The 13,834-nt window shown below is 36.4% G+C and overlaps 2 protein-coding genes across 5 annotated transcripts in view; both read left to right on the top strand.

Moving 5' to 3' along the window:
- The first annotated feature begins 4,489 nt into the window (after positions 1–4,489).
- LOC111050597 (membrane-associated protein Hem) overlaps positions 4,490–13,834 on the top strand; it is a 110,600-nt gene continuing 101,255 nt past the window's right edge. The window contains exon 1 of one of the 4 annotated variants that reach the window (XM_039441612.1): positions 4,490–4,857. In XM_039441612.1, the coding sequence (XP_039297546.1) occupies positions 4,618–4,857 (240 nt within the window). In that variant the 5' untranslated portion in view covers positions 4,490–4,617. Of the gene's footprint in view, positions 4,858–5,447; positions 6,005–13,834 lie in introns of those variants that run through there. The other 3 variants (XM_039441613.1, XM_039441614.1, XM_039441616.1) reach the window with 3 other exon arrangements.
- LOC120354445 lies at positions 9,387–12,166 on the top strand. The gene is made up of 2 exons (XM_039441617.1): positions 9,387–10,456; positions 11,573–12,166. The coding sequence occupies exons 1-2, from the start codon at positions 9,628–9,630 to the stop codon at positions 11,725–11,727; spliced, it is 984 nt and encodes a 327-aa protein (XP_039297551.1). The 5' UTR covers positions 9,387–9,627; the 3' UTR covers positions 11,728–12,166.

Genomic DNA, 13,834 nt, shown 5'->3' with positions numbered 1-13,834 from the left:
AAAGAATTATATCTTATAAGCCTAAGTTCTAGAGTTACTACGAACTAAAATACTTATCTAGTTTACAGTTGAAAAACAGTGGCTATTGGCTTGTATACACACAAAACAAATATATAAACAAAATAGAACACTATAAACTGTTTAAAACTCAATTTAAAACATTAATAAATTCACTTAAACGAAAATTATTCAGAGAACAACACACACAGCCAGCCATTTTTCTAGAGAAGAAAAAACAGGAAAAGCCTAAGTTACAAGTCACAGAGCAAAGCCTTGTTCAGTATCGATGCTACAGACATGTCACCAAAAAAATTATAAATTACAAGTTTAGAATTCACATTTTATATTTGTTCTCAATAAAACTTTATTTTGAAACTATTATTTTAAATTTTTATATATCATCTCGATTAAATAAACAATTTATCTATTAATTCTGTCAACCCTGCCTCGGTGACACCATGGAACAATGCAACAATCATTTACGATAATAAATTCTCCGTCAAAAAGTTTGTCCGTCCATCGATAACTCTGATATTTACTATAAAGTTTCATAGATCTCGAATTGAAGATTCGATTCCAATGTGAGAAAAAATGTAATATTACAAATTGTAAATTGAACGATTATTAAATTCATTTTAAATGGGAAGATTTCAAAAATTAATTACAATTCAGCTGATAGCAATATCATATTTTTCAAAATAAAAGTAGGTACCTAAAATAAATTATGTCATCTCATGATGATAACACAGAATTATTAATCATTATTGTAAAGCTGTGTTCACACAAAATTCATTAAATGTTTATTTTTTCGTACTTATAGGTTCTATTAGATTATAGTATTACACTATCAGATTCTATTAGTATTATATGCTGCTACTTACACTAAATTTATATTATACATTATACATAAAATGTATGATATGCCTACTGTACCTACATAATATACTGTATACAAATATTATGATAAATATACTATATTTATTATATGCTGATGCTTAACACCAAATTCATATCCATAAATTACATCATACATAGAATGTGTGATAGAATGAATGATAGTCTTTGTAGGGAAACATTCACAATTTCTGCATCAGATATTATTTATTCTTTTTTGAATAAGGATTAATTTGTTCTTCAACTATGTTTTTTATTTTAGATGCTATAAAGTAGGCCGAAATTTTCAATAAACATAGAAACTATCACAGTACGGTATAACTTACTAGGAATATAACCAAATTTGTCGTTTTATTTTTGGTCAAATAAACTGATCAATATAGAAAGAAGTATTGGAAATGTATGTAAAACAAAAAGATTTCTTTAAATTAATTAACAGAATAAAAATGTTTGACTTACCTGTGAAATGGTATTTCATTTCCTTTAACATGTCCATTCTTGCATCCAAATGCAACACAATACATCACCATTTTTCGGTCGTATTTTTATTCAATTCTACGCATTTCACTACAAATACATCACAATATTCAAGAGAAAAGGTTGTGATCTAATACTAATAGCCCTAATACTCATTCAAATCCGTTTTTAAACTTTAAAAATGAAAAATCGTACTCAAGAGCTGCAACAGCCTGCTTGAATGTATGAGTACGAGAGAGAAGGGAATCCCACACGGTATGCCTGTCTCACTCACTCCGCCTTACACACTTTTGGTTGTAGCTAAGCATTGGACAGCCCGTTCCAGTTAGTTTAGAGTTCACTGGTGGCAGCAGGCCTAATTTTATTTTACTTGTCGATGCTATGGTTTGTCGAGGCTATGTCGTGTCGGTGCTATGGTTTGTCGAGGCTATGTCGTGTCGATGCTGTGGTTTGTCGGAGCTAGGGTGCGTACACAAAGAAAGCTGGTTGCCGGCGCCAGAAAACCAGCAGCTTGCTCCTCGAGCTTATAAGCGCGGTAAAAGCTTGAAGACGTACATAAAGAAAGCTGGTAACAAGCGCGACAAGTCAGTTCACTTTGAGCAGTGTCAAAGATGTCTTCGTCTAGTGATGATGTGTTTTGGCGGAGAGTGTTCATTTAAAATTATTGCAAAGGAGGAAATTCGGTGTTCATGTTATTAATAGACATAGGAAGAAACTTGGTGAATACCATCACTTGTTTCCGCAACTAAAAGGTGACCCACAACGGTTCTACACATACATGAGAATGGAGCTAGCGACTTTCGATTACATATTAAGAAACATTGAAGGACGTTTGATTAAAAAGTGGTCAAACTGGCATAAACAACCAATAGAACCAGAAGAGCGTCTTGTCATATTTTTGAGGTAAGATTTCCAAAGTAAAACTTTGGAAATTAAATCATCTGTATCAACCATCTTTAAAACTACTGCACAGTACACACTACGCTAACCAACTGCAGTACAGAGACTGTACTGGAGACTAACTGTACGCACAGTACAGAGACCACTCGCAGACTGAGCCAGTTGCTGGAAACCGGCTACAAGAATGTTCTCTTCATACTTGTTTGCCGGTTGACGCCGGCAGCTCGCGCTTGTTGCGCTTGTTGAGCCGGCACCGGCGTTTACTGTGTACGGGCACACTTGAAACCATGTTAAGTTCTTCTCAAGCCGGGACGCGCTTACAGCGGCTGGTTTTCCGGCGCCGGCAACCAGCTTTCTTTGTGTACGCACCCTTAGGTAGGTAACCTGACAAACCAGCTTCTCTTTGTCTCAGAAACAGAGTAACGGCTAGCAACAGTCACAGTTATAACATAGTTATTCAAAAGTATTCTTTGAGTATCTATAGTGAGGTCCACGTTATAATGCTAGTGTACGATTTGCAATGGTGTTGCTATCCTTGTCTATCGTTCAACAAATGTGAAAGAGTTAGGGGTTAGTTTTTATTTAGGTTATATTTAATAATGTTTTATCAGGATAGGTTGGGTTTTTGCTTTAAGATTGCAATATGCTAGAAGGGGCTAGGGTCTAGGTAGAGTTATGTTTTTTGATGTTTCAAAGGTAAAAGTATAGGTTAGGGGGTTAGGATTTTGCTTTGAACCACATGTTTGTGAACAGGGTTAGAGATTAGGTTTTATTCAGGTTTTTAACATGAAATTTTACATGGGACTGAGGAGATCATACCAGCGGGCTGCTCGTGCGGCCAGGATGCGCTACAACTCTGAGCTGATTGACCGGGCACCCAATAGGTGTAAAGCTGCCTGGGGTATCATCAGGGCCGCTGCGGGTGTACCAGCTCCTGGTGCTGTTCCGGTATCTGCGGATGATCTTCACGACGCATGGACCAGCTCTATTTGCGGTATCTGCGAGGGGATCCGAGCTTCCCCTGTGGTGGCGGCGGATCTGCTCTCGGCTTTGGTTCGGCCCCCCGCTCTTCGGCTGTTGACCTGGCGCCGTATTACTTGTGATGATGTCACTCGAGTTGTGAACTGTTTGAGCAACTCGGTTAGTAAAGACATTTATGGTATGACCAGTGCTACTATTAAGGATGTACTAGCTCTTATTGTCTCTCCCCTGACTGTTTGTATTAATCTGTGTTTCCAGCAGTCTGTATTTCCTTCTCAACTTAAAATTTCTAAGACAGTGCCTGTCTTTAAGAAGGGTGATAGGCATGATCCTACTAACTATAGGCCTATCTCCATCCTGCCTATTATATCGAAGATTTTTGAAATTCTTATTGCTGAGCAACTCCTTGCTTATTGTGACCAGTGCGGCCTGTTTGCGACCACCCAGTTTGGTTTCAGGAAAAATAGATCCACCACTGATGCAGTAGATTTCCTGCTTTCCAAGATATTTGATTGCTTTGAGGCACGTGGACTTGCTGGGCTCACCTTGTGTGATCTCAGCAAGGCCTTTGATACAATGGATCATGCTATTCTCGTGGACAAGCTTAGGCATTATGGTGTGGGACCGTCTCCTCTCAAACTGATTCAGGCCTACCTGGGGGGTCGTTGACAGGCGGTGCTGGCTAATGGAGTTCTCTCTGAGATCAGGGATTGTGTTGACTGTGGAGTGCCTCAGGGCTCTGTCCTGGGGCCTCTGTTGTTTCTTATTTCAGTTAACGATATAGCTCAGGTGGATGGCAGGTGTGTTGTCTGTTATGCGGACGACACAACCTTCTTCAATGCTGGTCGTGAGATGGGAGGACTGAGGGCAGCTATGGTGGAGACTGGAGCATTTGCATCGGACTGGTTCTCTGCCAATCGCTTCCTCCTCAATGAAGACAAAACTCAGTCTATTGTGTTCAGTCTCAGAAATGGGAATGAATACAATTTTGCGCCTGTCAAACTGTTAGGGTTTACCCTTGACAGGAAGCTCTCATGGGGCGAGCACATTGAGACAGTTTGCGCCAGGTTGAGCAGAGTGGTTTTCCTGCTGAGGGGTCTCAAACACAGTGTGCCACCTCATTATCTTAAAATGTGCTATTTTGGCTTTTTTCAGAGCGTGACTTTATATGGCCTCCCCCTCTGGGGTGGAGCCACAGATGTCGCCCGAGTCCTTTGTCTCCAGAAGAGGGCCCTGAGGATTATTTGTGGGGCTGGTAGATTAGCCCACTGTCGCCCACTCTTTATCAAAGAGAGGATCCTCACCGTCTTCTCCCTCTATGTTCTCCATACCCTTTGCAGATCACATGCGAACGTGGGGTTGCTCATGACCCAACAGAGCTTCCACCCATATGAGACTAGGGGTAGACTCAGGCTGGATTTACCCTACCAGAGGCTGAGCAGAACTCGGACTGGTCTGGCTCATATGTCTATCAGCCTCTATAATAGGCTGCCTCTGTTGGCCAGGGATCTGCCTGCGGTGCGGTTTCGGGGGGCTCTGAGGAGCCTGCTGACGGATCACCCTCTGTACTCACTCCGTGAGTTCTGTATGTTGGAGAGCAGTGTGGTGAGTGCCTATTTTCGTATTTGATTTCTGCCTCTGGGCAGTTGTTTTTTTACATTTTTGACGTGTCCCAGTGGGCTTCACTTCAGTGATCCCTTTTATGGACTTATTTAAATAAATACTAAATACTAAAAGGTTATATTTAATAATGTGTTATTCGGATAGGTTGGGTTTTTGCTTTGAAATTGCAATATGCTGGAAGGGATTAGAGGTTTTTCAAAAAGTTATGTTTGTTGATGTTTTAAATGTAAAAGGGGATGTTGAGGGTTCGGTTTTTGTTTTGAAATAGTTATAGGGTTTAGCTGACTTAGTTATAGTGATTTTTAACATCAGTTAAATAACAACTGTTATATTTTATTAATTATATTTTTCAAAAGTACTCTCTCTTTTATTAAATAAAATGATAATATATTGATTATTATATTGATTTTAATGATAAATCATCATTGGATAATAATAGGTCTATCTTCATCAAATAGAATGACGATTGGCTCCAGTTACAGTGCTCGGTAACCATCATCACAAAGAACGTTACATTCAAAGATCTGACTGTATGGAACGGGAAAAACCCGTTGCTAACGCATGCGCGATACGGTGCTGTCTGTGACAGAGAGTGGTTTGTTTTGACAACACTCGAACACTGAGGATGATGGGTAATTTAAATAATAATTTATTATTGTAATGGTAATTGACTAATTGGGAAATGGTAAAAATGTGATAATAGTATTGTGATAGTGTTCAATTGTGTTAAGAACTTGTGGTTTTTAATGGAATTTGTCGAGAGCAGTCAAAAAGTTTTTTTATTTTTCATGTTGTTTAGGAACCAAACTACGAATATGTGATTTTAGAATCGACAATTACCGATTTATAATGATAAATTTCAGGACACATACAGTCTCAGTGTGAGAGTTGTTTTCTTATTTTCATTGTCAGGTTTTATATGTTTCCTACATAGGCTTGAAAAGAATATGTGCATTTACTACAGCAAATAAAAAATCAGTATAATTTTTTATTCCAACCTAGTCTCACTTGAGAATTGTTCACAAAAATGGCCAGACCTCTACCAAGCCAGCAAAAGTTGGCTGAAAAACTATGTATAATTAATGACAGAGGGATTGGCATGCTTACACGGATTTATAACATCAAAAAGGTAAGTTGATCCTCCAAATTTTATACAATCAGTTTCTAGTCTTCAAGAAGAAGTTATATGACTACGGTATCTTTGGTTCATCATAACCTCAAATACAGAGTGATTCATAATTATGGTAAAATATTTTAATACGTCATAGTAGAGGTAAAAATAAGAAAAAAAGTTCATATAAACATATATCCATAAACGCTTCATTAGCGAGCTATACAGAGTGAAAGATTTCGCCCGGAATTCAGTTCCTCTGGTGAAATACACCGATGCTGAATTGTTTGGGGACTAGTTTTTGAAAAACTCATGCTGGATTCATATGGAAAAATTGAATAAAACTAGTCTAGAAGCTGTAGTGTGAGTAGTTTTTGAGAAAAAAGTTGAAATATGCAAAAAATCTAAGTAGAAAGACACAGACTTCTACGTTTGATGCCCAATAAGCCTGGGAGGAAGCTCGAACAGAAGTAGATGATCTCCTATGATTCCTGCCCAAATGTTTACTGAAAACTGATGTGTGGAAGATTAGGATTGATGGCATGAGGATTCTCAGCTGCCCAAATATGTTAGCTGTTCTTGTAAAGTGTGCCTCATTGGTAAATAAAACAGTTGTTAAAAAGTTTGGGTAAACAAGTTTTACTAAAAACCATCGGCAAATACTAGCACGGGGAATACAGTCTCGTGGCAATAGAGTATGAACTATCTGGAGGTGGTATGGATGTAATTGTTGCTATTTTAGTATCCTCCAAATAATAGATTGATTGACATTAAACTGCACTGACAATTCTCTCGTGCTCTTCTCTGGATGTTCATAAATTTCATTAAGAACTTGTTCTTCTAACTCAACAGTCATAGTAGATCGGGGTCTGCCTGCATAAATGTGCTCTTGGGATATCAAAGAACATGTTTCAGACAGACGTTGATGAATAGTGGCAAAAAACCTTGAACTTGGACATACTCGGTTAGGAAAGTTCTCTTGATACAAACGTCTTGCTTCAGTACTATTACAGTAGTGTCCCATTCCATACATTAAATGCATGTCAGCTAATTCAGAGTATGATTAATGTCTAAGACTACCTGCCATTTTTTAAAAAGTTAACACTTAACACAAAAGCAAAGTGAAATGGTTACAAATAACTGGTTAATAGATCAAACAAAAAACACAGCGCGGTTACAGTAGGCCTAACTTACAGTGTTTTTTTTTTTGTTTAACAGTGAGCTAAAATATTTCTGAAAATAATTTTCAGCTGATAATTTATTTTAAATATTTTCTTATTTAGAACAAAATAAATCAGCTGTTTTGGAACAGCTGTTATTAAAATCCATGTTTTATTTGCAATCAGCTACAACTTATGAGTTATTAGTTCTCTCCTCATAAAACAGCAAATTTTTGTGGTGTAATGTACTACATAAGAATACATTTTATTCAACTTTTATTTAAATTTAGTTTACATAGCTTACATAATTCTTTTCAGAATTAAATTCTCTACAATTTTTATTGCGAAAAATTATTTGTTTACTGGTCATTAAAGAAAGTTATTGGGCATCAAATGTAGAAGTCTGTGTTTTTCTACTTAGATTTTTTGCATATTTCAACTTTTTTCTCAAAAACTACTCACACTACAGCTTCCAGACTAGTTTTATTCAATTTTTCAGATATTTTTCCATATGAATCCAGCATAAGTTTTTCAAAAACTAGTCCCCAAACAATTCAGCATCAGTGTATTTCACCAGAGGAACTGAATTGCGGGCGAAATCTTTCACTCAGTATAGCTCGCTAATGAAGCATTTATGGATATATGTTTATATGAACTTTTATCTTATTTTTACCTCTACTATGACGTATTAAAACATTTTACCATAATTATGAATCACCCTGTATATGATGTTTATAACCTTATGTTGTTGATAGGAAGGAGGGCACTCAAGGTCCCCCAAGATTCTATCAACCAATTTAAACAATGTAGACATTCCCTTATAATATAGTGGGTTACAACCATAAGTAGTATAGCCTAAATGAATAAACGAAATCTCCTTTTCCAGCTTTTGAAATGGGCCTGTTGGCCTATGTTGTGCTGTGACAACAATTAGTTCTTAGTCTCTATAAGCAAGACATCCATGAAGAATAGTTTTAGAGCTCAATATCATTCCAGCTTTTTCTGGCTAATTCGATAAATTCTTACTATTCAGTATGAGACTTTTCTTACAAGAAGGTGATATATACACATGGGGGCCCAGAAAATGTAAATTCACTCTGTCAGTGACTATCTTGGCAAGGACTGACAAGCTGTTTCAGACAGATCAATTGTACCGGTGTTGGGTAAAATCATTGAAACGTCCATGTTGAGGCAGCTGACTGTATATCTGGAAAATAGCAATCTTATGGGGGATATGCAGCTTTGTTTTAGGAAAGGCAGGTTTACCACCTCTGTAGTGCTTTCATTAGCTGAAAGAATACGCGTGGCTTTCGAGGAGTGCAAATTGGTTGACCTTGTGTTGTGTGACCTGACCAAAGCCTTCTACTGCATGTCGCACATCATCCTGCTGGACAAACTGTATAGGTATGGCATCGGGGACAGTGCATGAAGCATGGTGGCAGACTATCTAAGTGACAGGAGACAAGTTGTCTCAGTGAGTGGACACATGTAGTTCCTCAAGGATCTGTGCTTGGGCTGCTGTTATTTCTTATACTCATCAACGATCTACTCCTACAGAATTCCATTCTGCTGTTTGCTGATGACACTACTGTTTGATCAGCGAAAGAATGCCCCCGGCAGAGTGGAGCAATCTTAGGCTGTTCTAGCTTTTTCGATTCGTCTTAGAAACATCAGTCATAAAGTGAAAAATATCTCCAAAAACTTCAGAAATATTGAATTAGTGATGTAAAATAGGTCAGGAATTGTTTTTGTTCAGTGCATTTTTTTATAAATTGACTCATTTTAAAGATAAATTTAATTTGTGTCTAATGAGTATTTTCATTGAAAACCTTTAATTTTTTGTTTAATTAATCTTTTTTTTGCATGCATATTTATTGATTCTTCTCTGAACCGTTGTTATGTATATATTTTCCAAAAAATATTTTGTTTTCCTAATAATGGTTAATTTCGTGATCAAGTTCGTGAATTTGGATCGCAAAACATGAAAAAGTTGGTAATCAACAAACTTTTTTATGAGTGGAATAAACTACACATATGCATCGTATGAAATAATCATAACATCCCAAATTTATTTTCTGTGAAAGAATTACTGAAATTGATTAAAGGGTTCTCGAGTTATAAAAGATAAATAAATATGTTGCTCAATTATTATGCTGGAATTCTTTCTCTGTGCAGCTCACATAATAGCCTATCTATTGGTTAGGCTATGTATAAAAGAAATAATATTTAATGGCTTCCGCTGTTAGCTTTTCAGTACTAAAGTATTAGTCATCAATGTAAAGAAATCCTGTTTATAAATAGAAGCATGTTTACTTAGTAATTATGCATTTTCTTTGAATAGAGGTCGCTGCATGGCTTCCAGCTCAGTTCAGTTCATGAAACGAGCGAGTGCACATTGAATTAGCACAGTTCAAATTGAATTTCTTATATTACCTATATAACAGATTATTAGTTTTAGTTACTGTCTAGTTTTTTTTAACAATGTTGGGCATTGGAAAGAGTGGTCAAACATTACATAGTGAAGTGCGTAATATCATTAGACATGTTATTGAGAAATGTGATGAGGAAAAGAATTCTATACCAATTCCACATTCACAAGCAACAAAACGAGCAGCAAATTATTGTGGTGTATCAGAGAGATTGATTAAAAAAATACGTAGTGAAACTAAGTGTTTAGCAGAACCAGAATTGTCTAAACTATCGATGCCAGGAAAAACAAGACCACACTCCAAGAATTCCATTTCCAGTATAGACAGTTTTGATCTGAACGTGATTAGGAACACTATAGATGAATTTTACCTTATCAAGAAAACTGTACCCTCCATTAGAAATTTATCACCAGTCTTGAAAGATAAAATCAATTTCAAATGGGGCAGAGAGACATTACATGTAATTATAAAAATACTTGGATTTAGATGGGTGAAATGCCAATCAAAACGGAAAATATCAGTTGAACGTCCCCATATTGTTCTTTGGATGTCCGAATACCTTAGAAAAATCAGAAATTTCCGTGATAAGAATAGAAACATTTTTTATATGGATGAAACTTGGGTTGATAGCAATATGATCTTTCAAAAATGCTGGCAAGATCATGAAATTACAGGATGCTTGAAAGATTCGGCATCATCCAAAAGGTACATATTGCTACATGTTGGTTCTGATAATGGGTTTCTTCCTGGGTCATTGATACTTTTTCGGGCGGGGTCAGCAACAGGGGATTATCATGGTCAAATGAATGGGGATAATTTCATGAAGTGGGTCAGAGAGAAGCTCATTGCTAATCTTCCTCCTCATTCAGTATTAGTAATGGATAATCCATTTGCAGCGGGATCTGAATGCGATTCATGACTGGTGTTTGAGAAATAGATTGGAAATAAATATATCAAAAACAAAATACATGATATTCACACGTCAGAAAAATCCTTTTCATTACAATTACAATATTAATAATGCAATCCTCGATTGTGTTATCCATATAAAGGACCTGGGCATCATAATGGACCCTACTCTTGAGTTTAAGGAACAGCTAACACATGTTATGAATGGTGCTAATAGGTCGCTAGGGTTTTTATTTCGAAATTGCAGGCCTTTTACAGCATGTGACGTTGTTTTGAAATTGTACTATGCTACAGTGAGGAGTAAACTTGAATATGCTGCTTCAGTTTGGGCTCCATTTCACAGCAGCGCTATTCTTGATTTAGAAAAAATTCAGAATAAATTTTTAAGGTATCTTTATTTTAAAAAGTTCAATGCATTCTGTCCGATAGCTTTTTCAACAGACAATCTAAGGTTGATATTTAATGTTCAAAGATTGGAAGAAAGGAGATCTGTCAGTTCCCTCTTGCTATTATATAATATCCTAAACAATCAAGTATTCATGCCAGAATTTATAAGTATGTTGCAACTTCATGTCCCGTTTAATAGACCAAAACCAAATATTCTGTTTCACATGCCATTTATCAGAACGACTCATCATTGCAATTCTTACATATACAGAACTTTACGTTTGTACAATAGAATAAGCCACTGCATTGATCCGTTTGCTGACCGTTTCCAAACCTTCAAGAAATCCTGTGAACTAGCATATCGCTCTATAGCTGACTCATGATTGATAAATAATTATACTAAACTCCCTCATTTTTTTTTCTCTCTTCTAAAGCCCTATTTTTCCTCTATTCTCTATTTTATTCTTTATTTTATTTTTCTTATCATTTTTATTTCATTCTTCTTCATTTTCTATTATCATTGGTTTATTTTATTTTTTCATTCTGCCTCTTCTTATCTTATTAGTATTCAAAAATTGTGTTTACAATTTTATTTTATTTTTCATTCTTATTTTGCATCAAATATTATGTATCTAAACTAGTTGATGTCAATAAGGCTCTTCATGGATTTATTCTGTGAGCTTTTGTATGTAAATAAATAAATAATGCCCCTTATCACTGCATTCAAAATGAAAAACCCCCATCCAAGTATGCCAACAAAAATGAAATGATAAACTGGTTGACGGGGAAAAATATTCATTTTGAGCAATCAATGAGGAAAGGCCAGCTCTATTCTTTGATTGAAAAAATAATCTAAATCAAAAAGTGTACCATGTTGACAGTCTATTAGAAGAACATGGCCATACAGTATTGAGACTTCCCCCCTATATGTGCAAATTAAATCCCATTGAACTAGCTTGGGCAAAAGTAAAACGTGAGGTAAGGGCAATGAATGTTACAGGGGAGTTTACAGTGAACTATTTGAAAGACATAATTTTGAATGATGTAACTAAAGTTAGCGCGGCTGACTGGGAAGGCTACATGGAACATGTTAAAGAATTAGAAGCAAATTACTGGGAGAAGGATGGGCTAATGGAAAGTGTTGTTGACGAATTTATCATTTCTTTGGGAGGATTAGAGGAAGAATGTTCTGATGATTCTGAGGCTGAAATTTCGAATGAAAGTGAAACATCAGAGGATAGTGACTTGGGGTTGCAGAGTTGGTCGATGTTTAGGCCTAACTTGAAGATACACAATGTGGGTGAGTGATTGAAGTTATATTAAAAATTATTTCAATGTTGATTCAAATACATAAATATTGTATATCATCCAACTCATTTGTAGTGTGATTTTATCCGTTAGAAAATTATATCTTGGCAACTCTCTATCCAATACTCAACTGCTTGTACTTTATGACATGAGAGCTAAATTAATTTCAATCTATTTTGAAAACGCTTCAGTCGATTTTGACAATTCTTTCACAGAAAATAAATTTGGGATGTTATAATTATTTCATATGATGCATGTGTGTAGTTTATTCTAACCATAAAAACGTTTGTCGATTACTAACTTTTTTGTGTTTTACAATCAAAATTCATCAACTTTTTCCAAGAAATGTCCCATTATTAGAAAACCAAAAATTTTTCTAAAGAATAGTTATATCATCGGCTTAAAGAAGAATAAAGGATTATGCATGCCAAAAAAAGAAAAAAATTATTCCGTTCAGTAGTTATTGAGCAGAAGAGTTGTAAACAAAAAAATATGGGGTTTCAATGAAAATAACTAATTTGACAAAAATGAAATTTATCTTTAAAATGAGTGAATTTATAAAAAAAAAAGTACTGAACAAAAACGATTTCTGACCTGTTTTACATCACTTATTCAATATTTATGAAGTTTTTGGAGATATTTTTTATTTTATGACTGATGTTTTTAGGACGGTTCGAAAAAGCTAGTACAGCCTAAGATTGCTCCACTCCGCTGGGGGCATTCTTTTGCTGGTCAAACAGTACCATAGTTGGTAAGGGCAGTGGACCCCTGGAACTGGAAGCTAAACGCTGTGCACAGGAGCTGCTTTCCGAGGCTAAAGAGTGGTTTGCTGCAAACAAACTCAAGTTGAATGAGGCCAAGACACAGGAGATGCTTTGTACTCTTAGTACCCACACTCCAGGGGACGAAACAGTCACTTTGCTTGGCTTTAGAATCGATGCCAAATTATGTTGGGAGCCGCATATTGACCAGGTATGCAGGTGACTGTCTAGAGTAACCTACCTGTTCAGAAAGCTGAGAAGCCTCCTGAGTCTCAAGAGACTTCTAATGATGTATCATGCAGTGTTTGGCAGTCATGTGCAGTATGGAGTTCTTACCTGGGGCCATTCTCTGCTGCATGCCAATGACATCCTGCTTCTTCAAAAGAAGGCACTGCGGATCCTTACATGCAGTAACTTCATTGCTCATTATCAACCCATCTTCAGACGCCTGAAAGTGCACACCATCTTCGGGCTGTACACACTGGCCTCACTTACCGCAATGAAGATAAACAGGGCTAATATGATGAGTAGGTGTCAGGTGCATTCTCATACGGTACCCGCGGAAGGCTACAGTTGGAGATTCCACGCTGTAGGTTGTCAAAAGTAAAGGACTCTTTCCCAGTTTTGGCACTCAAAATGTTCAACCTGCTGCCGGGCTCGGTGAGGGATCTTCCTATTGGTGTTTTCAAGAAGAGGCTGTTAAGGTGGCTGATTTAAAGAAGCTATTACAGTATCTGTGATTTCCTTGGGGATAGCTTTGAGAGACTGTGATGCCACGCCATCTTGATTCTTAAGTTTAAAGTTTCTAATTTTTTATTTCTTTTTGACGCGATCTATCCAGGAACACCTGGCTAATGATCAAGACTTTGAATATTTGGATATTTTAGTCATATT

This window comes from Nilaparvata lugens, chromosome X (genome assembly GCF_014356525.2).
Source record: "Nilaparvata lugens isolate BPH chromosome X, ASM1435652v1, whole genome shotgun sequence".
Lineage (NCBI taxonomy): Eukaryota > Metazoa > Arthropoda > Insecta > Hemiptera > Delphacidae > Nilaparvata > Nilaparvata lugens.
This window is presented reverse-complemented; position numbering and strand designations above follow the sequence as displayed.